At 34.2% G+C, this 15,903-nt stretch overlaps 1 protein-coding gene across 3 annotated transcripts; it reads right to left on the minus strand.

The window, feature by feature from the left end:
• Nucleotides 1-4,441: 4,441 nt before the first annotated feature.
• Nucleotides 4,442-15,729, minus strand: eEF1gamma (elongation factor 1-gamma). Of its 3 annotated transcripts, none has more exons than XM_080172404.1 (14): nt 15,592-15,729; nt 15,260-15,329; nt 14,823-14,933; nt 14,157-14,306; nt 13,767-13,961; nt 12,732-12,911; nt 12,416-12,545; nt 11,805-11,921; nt 10,522-10,594; nt 10,098-10,179; nt 9,549-9,609; nt 7,479-7,565; nt 6,026-6,138; nt 4,442-4,780 (listed from the first exon to the last, which is right to left on the minus strand). In XM_080172404.1, the coding sequence occupies exons 3-14, from the start codon at nt 14,832-14,834 to the stop codon at nt 4,700-4,702; spliced, it is 1,281 nt and encodes a 426-aa protein (XP_080028530.1). In that variant the 5' UTR covers nt 14,835-14,933; nt 15,260-15,329; nt 15,592-15,729; the 3' UTR covers nt 4,442-4,699. The 3 variants fall into 3 exon arrangements, with proteins under 3 accessions (XP_080028530.1, XP_080028531.1, XP_080028529.1); XM_080172405.1 differs by having other exon boundaries at nt 15,260-15,352; nt 15,592-15,727; XM_080172403.1 differs by lacking the exons at nt 15,260-15,329; nt 15,592-15,729 and having other exon boundaries at nt 14,823-14,949.
• Between the last annotated feature and the right edge of the window lie 174 nt (nt 15,730-15,903).

Raw genomic sequence — 15,903 nt, forward strand, 5'->3', positions numbered from 1 at the left:
TTCTTTTTTCATTATATTAACTTATTTAAGTATTTAGTTATAAAAAAAACTTTTTTTCAAATGAATCAACTTGAAGGAATACTAAAGGGTGAGCAAAAAAAAATGCGTTCCTTTTTAAAATTCAAATTGCACGGCTTGTGTTAATGGTAGAAAAATGTTATGCATATCGTTAGAACCGCTTTGAACTCTATTTTTTTGAAATATAAGAACGATTCCTCTGCTACGTATAGTTAGGGAGCTACGTGTTAAAATGTCCTAACTGACGTAAAACTTGACTTGCGAGTAAATTTTAAAATATAACCAAAAATTAGAGAAGATATTTTGCAAAAAGAGATGCCTACATTTTTAAATTGCGCAGCTTGTGTTAATAGTAGAAAAATGTTATGCATACCGTTAGAACCGCTATGAACTGTATTTTTTTGGAAATATAAGAACGGTTCCTGTGCTACGCATAGTTTAGGAGCCAGATGGTAAAATGTCCCAAAATTTACTCGCAATTCAAGTTTTAAGTCAGTTGGGACATTTTAACACGTAGCTCCTAAACTATGCGTAGCACAGGAATTGTTTTTATATTTCCTAAAAATAGACTTCATAGCGCTTCTAACGATATGCATAACATTTTTCTACTATTAACACAAGCCGCGCAATTTCAATTTTAGAAAGGTACGCCTTTTTTTTTGCTCACCCTTTAACTAAACGAGGATGACAACATCCATATAAAAGCGAAGCTCTGAAATGGTAGTACAAACTAACATTTTTGTGACTTGATTATAAAGATGTTTCGCCTTTATCATTGTACCTTAATGTAATAGGAAATAATATTCCAAAAATCAGATATAACAGGATAAGGGGGGGGGGGGTAATGCAACCATCTCGTAATCAATGTATAAATGGCACTTTAAATTCGAATTTTGCTCTGAAATTATGCATTAGTAATCCTTGGTAGGTCTATTTTCCCTAAATAGAAAAAAAAGTTGAAAAAGTAACGGCTAACGGCTCAGCCGTTTAGCCGGTTTTTGGCTATTTTTAAGGCAAATCTGTCATAAATTACGTAGAAATCAACTTTTTGAAACATATTTTTGCTTTAAATCATGTGAAATGATGCAAAAAAAAAACATTTTTTAGATTTCTAGTACCAGCAACTACCGTTTTGGATCGGAAAAGAGCATTATGTGGAGAGAGGTTTTGTGATGGATTTCGCTTGAAAATACCCAACAAATGGCTAAACGGATGAGCCGTTGGCCGCTACTTTTCCAACTTTTTGTTCGATTTAGGGAAAATAGACCTACCAAGGATTACTCATGCAAAATTTCAGATCAAAATTCGAATTCTAAGTGCCATTTATACATTGATTACGAGATGGTTGCATTAAACCCCCCCCCCCCTTATATCACATAAAAAAGGTTAAAATTATATTTTTATTCATTGGACGTACCGACATTTTTGTAACGATTATGGAGTTGCTTTGCTTCGTAAATCGTACCTTACTGTTTTGGGAATAATTATGCGAAGATAGAAATCGATGATAGGGACAATTCCAACATGACTAAATTAACCAAATGAGCTAACCGTCACTGATTGACGTTACAGAACAACACTAATTATAGATACGCTTCGATTCTAACAATCTATAATACAAAGTAGAACGATGTCTGTCTGTCTGTTTGTAGCGAAGGATCTCGCTAACCGCTGAACCGATCGGGTTCTCCTTTACAGGGTAGCTTCTCATAGTTCATAGGAAGGTTTATAACTATTTTCTTGGGGGGTGGGACCCCCCCCCCTTAGATATACCACACTTTTCTGGGATCTTGCCAGATCAAGTATCAACTGTGGGGAATATCAAAGGATGACTCCATGCAAAATTTGAGCCTGATCCGGCCAAAACCGGCCGTGATTTTTATAAAAAACCGGTTTTTTCCGGTTTTTAGGGGGTATCTGTAAATCGATTCAGCTGGAGCAAAACCGGTTGGAGGTACAAAAAATTTTACTTCACATGAAATTTAGCCAATGTAATTGCCTACAAAAATGTACTTCATCATCAACTTGATTGGACAACTCTTTCCCCTCCTAAATGTCCATTAAAATCTCGGAAACGGCAAAAATCGCCAAAAATCACGCCTTCGGCGGCGAATAACGGCTAAACGGTCAGCCGGAGGCGAACCAAACATAAGTAAAGAAATGTCCGCCTCAAAAAGTTGTTCAACATCACAGAGATGCTTGAAGTCTCTAAAACGACTCCTTCCCCTCCTTTAAGGGGAAAAACTGAAAAAACGTGATTTTCAAAAGTATGACCACTTCGTGGGTGTGGGGGGCACTGAACCCGTCACCCCAGGGTCACCAAATATAAAGTCTAGGCGGCCAACAATGCTGAATTTTAACCAAGTGAAAGTCTTGTGTCATTATCTCTTATGAGAAAAAAGTTATTAATTAATTAAAATTTCATATTGTGATTTTTTGTTAGATTTCTTTGATGAAATGACAGGCCGGTCAATTTTTAGGCCATTTTTTGCGGTTTTTGGCCTGTCACGCCCAAACGGTTTGAGATAATCTAACGGGACCTTTTGCCCAACCTAAGTCTGGTTATTTGTGAGGTCTAGGGAAAAAAATCAGACTTACGCAAAAGATTATAATAATAATCTTTACACAGAAAAATGGCACACGGTGAGGGTTTGAGGGGGCAAAATGAGCCAACCAGCGATTTTTGACGGATCGCAGCAACGTCGTGCTTCATCCAATCCGGGATTTTTTCTCTCTTAGACCTCACAAATAACCAGACTTAGGTTGGGCAAAAGGTCCCGTGAGATTATCTCAAACCGTTTGGGCGTGACAGGCCAAAAACCGCAAAAAATGGCCTAAAAATTGACCGGCCTGTCATTTCATCAAAGAAATCCATCAAAAAATCACAATTTGAAATTTTAATTAATTAATAACTTTTTTCTCATAAGAGATAATGACACAAGACTTTCACTTGGTTAAAATTCAGCATTGTGGGCCGCCTAGACTTTATATTTGGTGACCCTGGGGTGACGGGTTCAGTGCCCCCCACACCCACGAAGTGGTCATACTAACGGGACCTTTTGCCCAACCTAAGTCTGGTTATTTGTGAGGTCTAGGGAAAAAAATCAGACTTACGCAAAAGATTATAATAATAATCTTTACACAGAAAAATGGCACACGGTGAGGGTTTGAGGGGGCAAAATGAGCCAACCAGCGATTTTTGACGGATCGCAGCAACGTCGTGCTTCATCCAATCCGGGATTTTTTCTCTCTTAGACCTCACAAATAACCAGACTTAGGTTGGGCAAAAGGTCCCGTGAGATTATCTCAAACCGTTTGGGCGTGACAGGCCAAAAACCGCAAAAAATGGCCTAAAAATTGACCGGCCTGTCATTTCATCAAAGAAATCCATCAAAAAATCACAATTTGAAATTTTAATTAATTAATAACTTTTTTCTCATAAGAGATAATGACACAAGACTTTCACTTGGTTAAAATTCAGCATTGTGGGCCGCCTAGACTTTATATTTGGTGACCCTGGGGTGACGGGTTCAGTGCCCCCCACACCCACGAAGTGGTCATACTTTTGAAAATCACGTTTTTTCAGTTTTTCCCCTTAAAGGAGGGGAAGGAGTCGTTTTAGAGACTTCAAGCATCTCTGTGATGTTGAACAACTTTTTGAGGCGGACATTTCTTTACTTATGTTTGATTCGCCTCCGGCTGACCGTTTAGCCAATATTCGCCGCCGAAGGCGTGATTTTTGGCGATTTTTGCCGTTTCCGAGATTTTAATGGACATTTAGGAGGGGAAAGAGTTGTCAAATCAAGTTGATAATGAAGTACATTTTTGTAGGCAATTACATTGGCTAAATTTCATGTGAAGTAAAATTTTTTGTACCTCCAACCGGTTTTGCTCCAGCTGAATCGATTTACAGATACCCCCTAAAAACCGGAAAAAACCGGTTTTTTTATAAAAATCACGGCCGGTTTTGGCCGGATCAGGCTCGAATTTTGCATGGAGTCATCCTTTGGTATTCCCTACAGTTGATACTTGATCTGGCAAGATCCCAGAAAAGTGTGGTATATCTACCCCCCCCCCAAGGATAAAGCTTTGCTTAGGTAAATTATTTTGTATAAAAATTTCTTGTACAATATAAAGCAGAGATATATGGATGGGACAAAGAATCTATAATTCATACGTGTATGATCATTGGATACTAATAAATTTATCAGCCATTGTTTTATCCCTGGATATTCCCATTAGACATATAAATACAGCTCTCTCCCCCTTGCAAAGGGACTTACTAAGAATTCTAAATCCGTTTTATCCATTATCTGCTCGACTGTAGGTACTTGTTCAATGTTCATATAACTATGATCTTTGCTACTTTATTAAAAGATACTGCCATCCTTGTCTGTTTGAAAGGTATAATAAAGAACAAAACTAACTGTTATGACTTTTATTATTTTTTTTAAGGTAGTGTACACGTATCACACCCAATAAATTTTTAAAAACAAATATTAAAAACTGTGGTGGGAGCGAAATATTACAATGTTCAATAAAAACATGTTAAGCAGAAATGATGAGCCTGTGTCAACTGGGCACCAGTATGAATGTTAAAAACAGTTAATCAGGGTCCATAATTCTGCGCATTTCTTGATGGTATTACAAGGGTTGTGGTCCAACTTGCATTCAGAGTAAATTACTTGAGGATCTTGCCCTGGTTGAATTTTCTACCCTCCTTGTCCTCTCCCTCCCATTTGAAATACTGCTTCACGAGAGCCTGAAAGAAAAATTTAAAATAACAAAGGATATTTTGATAAAATTAGTGGAAATTTTTAAATACTACAGGTTAGTACTAACGAAATCAGAGATGGTAGACGGCCTTATCTTGTAAATTGCACTGGTTGGGTTATGTTATATATAATCTTAATTTGATTAAACAACCTAGTTGCAGGGGTGTATATTCTGCATGGGATCCCCGGCTAAGGGGGGGGGGGGGGGGGGGAAATAAAAAATAAGTGGTTGGAGGGAAAAAAATTGTAAAAATTAAGAAAACTGAAAACATTTTTTCCATTTCCCCCCCTCCTTAGAGAAAAAAACTAAAAAAATGTGTGGTATGAGGGATAAAATAAATAAAATATAGAGTTCTTTAAATATTTTTTCATTTTTCCCCCTACTTGGAGAGAAAAAACTAGGGGGGGAAAAAAAATGAAAAATTTTGTAGCCGGGGAAAAAAAATAAATCTTGTGCAGAATATACACCCCTGCCTAGTTGTGTAATATCACTTCGTATTTAAGAACGATTTTGTACCAGTCAAATTTAAAGTGCAATGTCTATTCCCTCCCTGGATTTTGTAATTGCAACTATTCAAAATTAAACACTTGTTGCTTTGCCCTGGCGTCTAGAAGAAGGCTGTGAGGTCAGTATAATAACATAAAACCACCCCAAGACATTTTTCAGCAATCCTTAGTTTTAAACAAAAATAACCATACTACTTTTATAATAGGATATCGGCCTAAAGTCCTTTCACATTTGTAATGTTGCAATGATAGTTTCAAAGAAATTATAAACAATATACTTTCATTTGATGAGCGATCAGGCATTCATTGATCTTCCATAAGTAATGAACAATAATAATATTGTATTAATACTGTTGACTTTTTATGGAACTAACGGTTGAAGTCCCTAACATAAAGGTAATTTGTCTTTAAAAGGAAGGGTGCAGAAAATGGTTAAAAACTATCCAGAGACCTATGTAAGCTTCCCTTGAAGGAAAAAACCTCATATCAGTAGAGTATTTTTCTAACACTTAAGCTTCAGAAAAACCTTACTTTATAAAATAACATTGGTATTATTGAAGAATAACGCATTTTAAGGCTTGCTTCAGAGAACTTACGGTATTCCCCATCCCCTAAAATGCTATGGACCTCTCTTGAAAATTGAAAGAAATAAAGATAACTCTGTATATTAAAGTCTATGGTGTGTGTGTGTAGGTTGGGATATAAGGGTTGTAAATCATGCAAACCTTGGTGTTATCTGTAGCAGGATCCAGTTTCTCCCAGGCGTAGCTGGAATAATCAATCTGCCAGTCCTCACATAATTCAAAAGCTAATTCTTGTCCCTTGAACACCCAAATACCTAAATAAAATATTTTTACTCATTGAAATAACATTTTAGTCTGCTAAGATATTGAAAAACAATCTTAAGAGAAAATATACTTTGCTCCCCTCTTTTGTGAAATATTACAAGTATTTAAATTTTACGAATACAATTTAATTTTATTTTTGTTATCAAACTTAACTTTGATATGGACCCCTAATTTAAATGTTTTGATAAAATATCTATGTTAAGGGGGGGGGGGGGGAGAGTTATACAACAATCTCGTAATTAATGATTAAATGGCACTTAGAATTCGAATTTTGATCTGAAATTTTGCATGAATAATCCTTGGTAGGTCTATTTCCCCTAAATCTAACAAAAATTTGGAACCTCAGCAGTTTTGCAATTTTTTGGCTATTTTAGTCACGAAACCTATCTCCACATAATACTTTTTGTCGCTCAAAAACTTTATCAAACAGTTCTAACCGGTAGCTGATGGTACTAGAAATTTATAAAATGGTTGTTGCTATCATTTAACATGAATGTAACCAAAAATATGTTCTAAAAAGTTGATTCCTATGCAGGGGTGTATATTCTGCATGGGATCCCCGGCTCAGGGGGGGGGAAAAAAAATAAAAATAAGTGGTTGGAGGGAAAAAAAATGTAAAAATTAAGAAAACTGAAAACATTTTTTCCATTTCGTCCCCCTCCTTGGTTAAAAAAACTAAAAAAATGTGTGGTAGGAGGGATAAAATAAATAAAATATATAGTTCTTTAAATATTTTTCTATTTCCCCCCCTACTTTTTAAGAAAAATCTAGGGGGGAAAAAAAATTAAAAATTTTTTAGCAGGGGAAAAAAAATAAATTTTGTGCAGAATATACACCCCTGTTCCTATGTTACGAATGATGAATTTGCCCTGAAAATAGGCCAAAAACGGCTGAGCCGCCAGCCGTTACTATCCAACTTTTTGTTCGATTTAGGGAAAATAGACCTACCAAGGATTACTCATGAAAAATTTCAGATAGATTTACTAATTCTAAGTGCCATTTAATCATTGATTACGAGATGGTTGAATGCAAATATTTATAAAATAAATTATCTAAACCTTGACAAAATTTTAAGGCAGCTAGATTGCTAAGGAGCAGTCTGACTGCTATGACTAGAAAAAGTAATTTTCTCTAAAAATACACATAAACCACCAGAAAAAATTTTACGTTAGATTTTAGAGGGGGGGGGGGCTCTTAGAGCCCCCCCCCCCGATCTATTAAGGTGGGAATTGGGGCCCGATCTGTAAGGGTTAACTCCCATATAGATAACTACTTAGTATTGCCTCATTAGGTCAAGTTTTAAGCAATTATGTAAAAGTATGCATCTCACCGGAAATTGTGGAGTTATTGTCCTCTCCAAAGAGACAACAAGAGGCGAAGGCATTCTTCTTCAATTTTTCTAATCTTTGGATCATACCTAAAACAAGGGTAGATAAGTTCACAAGTAGCAAGCTTACAATATCAGAATTCACAGTTATGGAATCTCGACTACAAAGATTTTTTTTATCCAATCTTGACAAGTGAGGTATTTTTGGAAAGAGGAATATACATAGAAAACGCCTATGTAAATTAGAAAATCCACAGAAATCATATTTGCAAGTTATTTGCAAAAATCTGCAATGTTAATTTGCAAAATTAATTTCATGCCTTAAATGACCGATTTAGAAAAAAATATTTTTTATAAAATGTGTTCATCTATAAGTTTAGAACGTACCTACTTAAGGCAAAAAAAATTTCTTTAGTGTCACTTTTTTCACCTTATATAGGAAAAAAGCAGTTTCTCACAATTTAAGATAAAAAAAGGTATAGGAAAAAAAAATATGTTTTTTCTTGATGTAAACACAATAATTGGCATAAAATCTATCATCCTAAATGTAAAAATCAGATATAGACTTCTTTTAAGAGCAAATATAGTGCAAAAAGTAACCAAGACATTTAGTGATCAAAAACTATAAAACAAGTTATAACTTTTTTCAACCCTATCATTGATTAAAATGCACTTTTAGGTTTACTCATTACCAAAGTTGCACATAAGAACTCTTTATTAAGTTATTAAAGAAAATAAAATCAACAATTAGGCGTTTTTTATAATGTAGACCATTTTGTAGTTGTTTTTTGGCATTTATTTTGTTTAATTACTACATAAAAAGAGTTTTTATGCACTACTTCGGTAATTCTTAAACCTAAAAGTGCAATTTAATCAATGACAATGTTAAAAAAAATTATAACATGTTTTATAGTTTTTGATCACTAATTTTATATCCATTTATCTGATATATATATCAAAAGCAAAAAGAACTATTTTCTTTAGATTTTCATACTTTGCAAAAATGTCTTGGTTACTTATTGCACTATATTTGCTCTAAAAAGAAGTCTATATCTGATTTTACATTTAGGATGATATATTTTATGCCAATTATTGTGTTTACATCAAGAAAAACATGTTTATTGTTCCTATACCTTTTTTATCATAAATTGTGAGAAACTTCTTTTTTCATATATAAGGTGAAAAAGTGACACTAAAGAAATTTTTGTTGCCTTAATTATGTTCTAAACTTATAGATAAACACATTTCATAAAAGATTTTTTTTTCTAAATCGGTCATTTAAGGCATGAAATTAATTTTGCAAATTAACATTGCAGATTTTTGCAAATAACTTGCAAAAATGATTTTTGCGGATTTTCTAATTTACATACGCGTTTTCAATGTACATTCCTCTTTCCAAAAATACCTCAGTTGTCAAGATTGGATAAAAAAATCTTTGTGGTCGATATTTCATAACTGTGAAAGAAAAAGTTGCTGAAAATAGAATATATACTATATAGTCTAATTAAATTAACTAGGGATAAATAGAAGTAAAACAGTTTTTACCCAAACATTTCAATCCATTGTGATATACAAGCATGCCCTTGTAGTAGAGTACTTCGAATAATATGATTAGTTAGAAGAGGACAAAGTTTGTTACAAAAAAACGAGTGACGCTAAGCAGCATGACCGACTAACAGACAGACCAAACAATGAAAAGAATAAATGCGCATGTGACATTGATATCTTAGCTAAAATTCTAAGCGGTATGTCTTTCATAGCAACAGAGAATATAACATATCACCCACAGCGTTACGGACCGACTAAGATTAGTATAGATTAGCTTCGCTAATAGCTATTTCTCGCATCTTATTATAAACGGCTTTCCGCGGATATAAAATGTACAATTATAAGATTAATTCGGCATCTCAGGGCTAAAAAACTGGTTTTAATCTTATAATTGTACATTTTTATATTCGTAGAAAACTGGTTATAATGCGGTGCTAGACATAGTTTTTTCGTATGAATGAGAACCGGTTCCTCTCCACCGGATTCGAATGAATACGAGAAAAATAATTATATTGTTGTACGTACCTCCCATGAGATTGCAAGACATGAAAACCATGGTAAGTTCATCGTTGTACTTATAATCTCCCTGAAATTAAAAGTTTTATTTAATGGAATTATTATTACTTTGATGCAGGGATGTGGAGTCGGAGCCAGGATCCGGAGACACCATTTTTTGCTGGAGCACGAGCTTAACCCCATCCCATCCCCTCCTAATTGGTGAAAAAATGACAATAAAAAGTTTCATGTCATAATATCTAGGTATGCATTTTCTATATCAAATTTATTTAAAGACAATCATTTAAAATAATCTAAAACCATTTATTCTCCCCAATATTTATCACCCTACACAATGAGGAAAATTCATGGACTTTTAGGGATACAATGGACAATAACCATCTTATTATGTTAATAATTAACCCTACTGAACTAAAATTAATGGTTAAAAGATCATGATCAGTTGGAGACCAATCGCAGTTAAAGTACCTTGTTTTTAAGGACGAATAAGAAAGTAATGTGTAAAAAAAACACCCCTTCCCCCCCCCCTCCAAACTAAAAAAAAACATTGTAACTTACCCTCCAGATGGAGTAGTGCTCGGGGTCAAAGTGTTCCCAAAACCATTTGATAGAATCATCCTCATCATTGTTGGAGTAAAACCTAAATACAAAAAAATAATCAATACTTGACATTAAAAATTTTTTCTTTCAAATTTGAGGATTCTGTTCAGAAAGCATTCTATCTCTCAGGATGAATCAGACTGACATGCAAATCGATTTTATTTTTGTTTCATCATTATGTTCTTCTATTCAGGATCGTCTGGGATAAGACATTGGACTAAAATTGTATTTGTACCAAAAGTTCAAACATTATTTCATTGGTTGCCTTGGAAACTTTGAGCATTCTAATAAACAGAAGGGTCGCCTTTGTTCATTTTAAGTAGTATGTACTTCAAACTTTGTCCCTTAAGATCCCTGGAATGAATAGCAAACCGGTTTTTACCTCTTCCAGTCCTCCATGTTGAATTTGGTACCAGAGGGAAGCTCATCCAGGGGATCTTTCTTCTTGGGGGCCACTAAAAAAACCTGGACGTTAATTAAGTTAAATAATAGCAGAAGCTATGCTTATTAACAATCCTAAAAAAAGTTTTTTTTTGGCCATTTCGAAAAATACTGAACCGATTGAGTTCTCCATTTTAGGGATGCTTCATAAAGATTGGGATTGTTTTATGCCCATCCATCTCTGCTAATTCAAAGTCCCTTGTTGCTAGAGTAGCAATGACTAGTAAATAAATATTTAGTACATACAGATAGCAAATCTAGAAATTGGACCTTTAAGAACTCCTAAACTTATTGCGATATGAAGGCTAAATTCATGAAACCTTACAAAATTTTTAATATCCATAATTTGTTGTTTTTATGAAGTTTTTATTCGCTTAGTTACCGTATTTTTAAGGTATCAATTGTACTAATAAAGTTAATCCTCTTGAGTTTTTAAGAGTATCCTTTTATATTATAGGAGCTTTTATCAAAGTAAAAAAACATACAAAAATTAATCTTAAAAAGATTCTTAACTTTAAAATTAATAAATGTATTAAAAGAAATAAATCCATATAAGGATATTTGTTTATAATACAAGTACTATTATATAAGGGGAAAAATACAGGGATGGGGCATTAAAAAGAAATCAATCGAACAAATCAGAAAATATGATCGTACGTATTTATGAAAGATTGTATCAACCGTAATTTTCATAAAGCCTTTTAATAGCCTTAAATTGGATAAAGAAACAAGAGTTTGAGTAAGGGGAAGAATTTCAACTAGGTTGAAAAATACAAACCCTTAACTTATTATGATTTCCTTAAAACGACATTACTTTTTCTTATCCCCGCTTCCCTGAAAACAAGACAGGTGCAACATAACAGGAAGTCTAATATTAGGGGAATAATTTAATCATCTCCCCCCCCCCAAAAAAAAATTATAATTTCCTTGATTCCGAATAGTCCAAGTACAGCTGCAATACTAACAAATTGTCAAGGATCTAAGGAATAAGCAGTGGACTAAAAACATTAATATACACCAAAAATCATGAACTAAATTACTCCACCTAAAGATTAGGATCTTGATGGACAAGTTTGCTTAGGACTTATGGTTTATTAAAGATTTCCTAAAGTTTTAAACCAACAAATAAAGGAGCGTATTCGTAAAACTTTGGTCCCATTATGATTTACAATTTTATGTCCCCTCCCTACTTTAAATACAGCAGGACAGACAAAGAATACTCACTTGCTGGTTCATCATCAGCGGGCTCCTCCTTTTTCTTTTCCTCCTTCTTGGGCTTAGCCTCGGCGGGCTTAGCATCACCCTTCTTCTTATCCTTCTTGCCGGCATCTCCACCCTTGCCTAAGTAACCATAATTTATGTAATTTTAAAATTAATATTAGACATGGGATAGTTAATCTAATAAGTAGTTATTTCAGAAAGCAATTTATCATCAATGGCTGTCAGACTGACATGCAAATCGATATTATAATTGTTTCATCATTATAAAAGGTTTCTCATAATCTTTCGATGCATCTTTCATGAACTGTTTATTTAACACTAGCGGCTTTAAAAGAAACGTAAAATGTTAAAATTTTCCGTTAACCATTAACTCTCTAAAAACCCCGCTAGGCGGCACTAGTTTCGTAGAACATTTATATTTCTCTTGGCAGGGTTGTGGTATCCTCCCCAAACTATTTTTGGCAAAAATAGTTATAAACCTGCCCAGGACTTGCAAGAAGCTACACTAAAGGAGAACCGTATCCGTTCAGCGATTAGAGATACTTCGATAAAAAACAGACAGATTTAGTTTCTTTATTAAAACGATGGAAGGCTCTGCAGGTAATAGTGTATACCTGAAAATTCTGCGTACTTCTTGGAATCGAACTCTGCCATCTTGGTGCAGAGGACAGTGTCTCCAAGGACTGCCTTAACATTGGGTTGGTTGACAACAGTGGTAAACCATCTGGTAACATTGCCGTAGGGCTTCCTGTAGTTACAAATGTGTTATTTAATTTTCCATTATTTGTATAGTAATAATTTTTAGATGACTAAGTATTAATAACCAATGCTTAAATTATAAGAAAGTATGGATAAGGTAATGGACGATAACTTATTATTTCGTCCCTAAAACTCTATATCCTCAATAATCAAATGAATTAGAAGAAACACATTCCTGAAGGCAGGGTCAAGGACCAGCTTGAATAGGCTGAGCATTGTGCAGCAGACAGAAATGTCGGCCAGGGAGATGCGCTCTCCAACCAGGAAGGTTTTGGTGAGAAGGTGGGTGTTCAGGTATTCCAAAGCCTTCTTCACATCCTCCTTGGCTCTGTCGGTCTGACCCTTGTTGTACTACAAAAAAAAAGTTAACATCATTTGCGGTTAAGAACTCACGGAGTTTTACGATTCTTGTTTAATTTCATTGTAAATAATGATGTATTTGTTTTCTTTCATCGAATAGGTAGTAAAAATCTTAGATAAATAATATTTGGAACATAAACGTCAAAATTCAATAAAAATACAGACACAAAGTTAGGGCCAAAGAATAAAGAACATAAGGGGGGGGGGGGGGGGGGTTAATGCAACCATCTCGTAATCAGTGAGCAAATGACACTTAGAATTCGAATTTCGATCTGAACTTTTGCATGAGTAATCCTTGGTAGGTCTATTTTCCCTAAATCGAACAAAAAGTTGGAAAATTAACGGCTAGCGGCTCAGCCGTTCAGCCGTTTTTTGCCTATTTTCAGGGTAAATCCATCATCAATTACGTAGGAATCAACTTTTTAAAACATAATTTTCGTTTAATTCATGTTAAATGATAGCAATAACCAATTTTAAAACTTCTAGTACCAACAGCTACCGTCTAGAACCGTTTGATAGCGTTTTGGAGTAGAAAAGAGTACTATGTTGAGAGAGGTTTCGTGACTAATTTGCAATATAAATATCAAACAAATGGCAAAACAGATGAGCCGCCAGCCGTTAGCCGTTACTTTTCCAACTTTTTGTTCGATTTAGGGAAAATAGATCTACCAAGGATTACTCATGCAAAGTTATAGAAGGAAATTCGAATTCTAAGTGCCATTTGCTCACTGATTACGAGATGGTTGCATTAAACCCCCCCCCCCCTTAATAAAACTTTGGAGACCTGTAAAGTCTTAAATCCAATATCTACTTCTTCCAAGCATTAAGTGAATATAAAATTGTTACCTGCATGATTCCCATGCAGGGGAAGGTCCATGTGCAGCTGGCGGGCAGAACATCGCTGTCAGCCCAGCACATCCACTGCACAACGGCAGCTCTGTCCTCAACACCAGCGCCACGGAGCTCGTCGTTGCCGACATAGTAGGCAATGGCGTTAGACTCTGTTAGCAGGGTACCATCCTTACCCTCGAAAGCTGGAACCTAAAAGAGAAAATGTCTTCGTAGAAAAAACTAAATAACTTAATATGATAAGGATGATGAAATGTCTGAGGAAAAATGATGAAATACAGTAGTCTAAATATCTTTGGAAAATTAAAAATGTTGAATTGGGCACGTAAAATAAGGATAAAATACTACACGATAATAAACCATACAGGGTTATAAAAGAATTCTTACCTTTCCAAGGGGAAACTTCTTGAGGAAGTCAGCGGATTTGTTGGTCTCGCCAAAGACAAAGTCCTTAGCAACGGTGAGGTCAGCCCCGCTGTACTTGGCCGCAATAAGGGCCTTCTGGGCGCGGAAGTTGTCAGGATACGTGTACAAAGTCTAAAGTAAATAAATATGCCTTTTAATATAATAAGTGTATAAATGGAAAAAATAGATACAAAAATCAGATTGAGAAAAAGAAAATAAAGAACATCTAATATACACCATTGAAGATTTGTAAACAAGACACTATTGAGAAAAAAGTAGCCTAAATTACTAAGTTTAAAAAGGTATCGAACTGTTGCAAGATGGGGGGGGGGGGACAACACACTACCAAAAAATATACACCAATTCCAAGATTTTTCTCTAATATAAGACTGCGAGCGGATCTAAGGGGAGCAATTAAAACAGAAAAGTCTATCAATTTTCAGAAACACCGGCCAAGAAAACATAAAACTATGAAAAGATCCAAAATTGACCGGCTACAAAAAGTAATCATGCAATATATCTTAAAAGGGCAATTTATACAACAAAAATCACAGAACTTCAGATGATTTGTACTTATTTCACATTTATATCACTTAAATTATCTTAAAAACACAGAAAAAGTTCGAAAACATTAGAAATTAATCTTACCCCAGCAACCATGCTGAAAGTTGAGCTGTAAAAGGAAGAAGGAAGGGGTTGGATGACTTGAGCAGACAATTCACTCACCACAAACCGGTTTTTAGCTTCCGGTGGGACAATCTAATCATCGGAATTTTTCACATTTTGTCATCTAAAGCTAGCTTTACATGAATATCTCTACATTTTTTACAAAATCTTATTATACAAGTTAAATTTATCAAAGAACTACAAAGTTTGAACAGAATTATTTTATAAAAGTTAGCTTTTAGAATAAGAAATGAAAAAAATCGAGGTAAAACTCTTTCCTAACAGCTTTTAGTAAACAAACCAAATATATTCTAATTTATTTAAAATTTATCTTGTAATGCTCTATTTTACTAAAAGCCATGAATTGAACAAAAATGCCGCGTTTAATTTTTAATATATGTAAATAAACAATCCTTTACCTGTCTGAAAGAAAATTTATGTTGAAGCTGCCGATTTACATCTTTTTATGTTGCTGTTGATTTTATGGAACTTCAGGCGTTTAAAATAAAGTTCTAATATTCGTAGGCTTTAATGAATTAGAGATATTTTTCTATTTTTGAAACTTTAATAGTTAGTACAAGGTATGAGATTCTTTACTTTTCCAACAATAAGATTATGTAAATTAATCATGCAATATATCTATAACATAGGTAATTTTGTTTATCCTATTTGGTAGTATTCATATTAATTTATTTTCTGTTGTTTTATGATCAATAAATTACAGAGTTTATTTAAAGCAACAAAAGCTTACCTAATAAATTGCACCAAAATCTAAGAATCAGAAAGTTGTCAGAGCACCAACTAGAGCATTTAATTGGACAACCGAATTTACAATAATCACTATATCTAAGGAACAATCGATCCTTCAAAAGCATGAAGCCTGAACTGTTCATTAAAATTATTTTTAATATTAGTTTGAGAAAAATCTCATCATGCAGTATTTGTGAAAATGAGGATATAATAAATATTTTCGAATAAAAGGGCCTCGAAAATTATTAGTGGAAAAGCTGTGACACTAATAAAGAACCATTCTGTATATCAAATCTTCCTGGCCTTAGATAAT

Source organism: Acartia tonsa, chromosome 9, assembly GCF_053477335.1.
Source record: "Acartia tonsa isolate MP-2025a chromosome 9, ASM5347733v1, whole genome shotgun sequence".
In the NCBI taxonomy this organism is placed as follows: domain Eukaryota; kingdom Metazoa; phylum Arthropoda; class Copepoda; order Calanoida; family Acartiidae; genus Acartia; species Acartia tonsa.

Coding starts and splice junctions, on each gene's coding strand:
- eEF1gamma (XM_080172404.1), bottom strand. Junction 7,566..9,548: donor GTCTTGCAATCTCATGGGAG/GTACGTACAACA, acceptor CCCTTGTTTTAG/GTATGATCCAAAGATTAGAA. Junction 4,781..6,025: donor CTGCTACAGATAACACCAAG/GTTTGCATGATT, acceptor TTTTTCTTTCAG/GCTCTCGTGAAGCAGTATTT.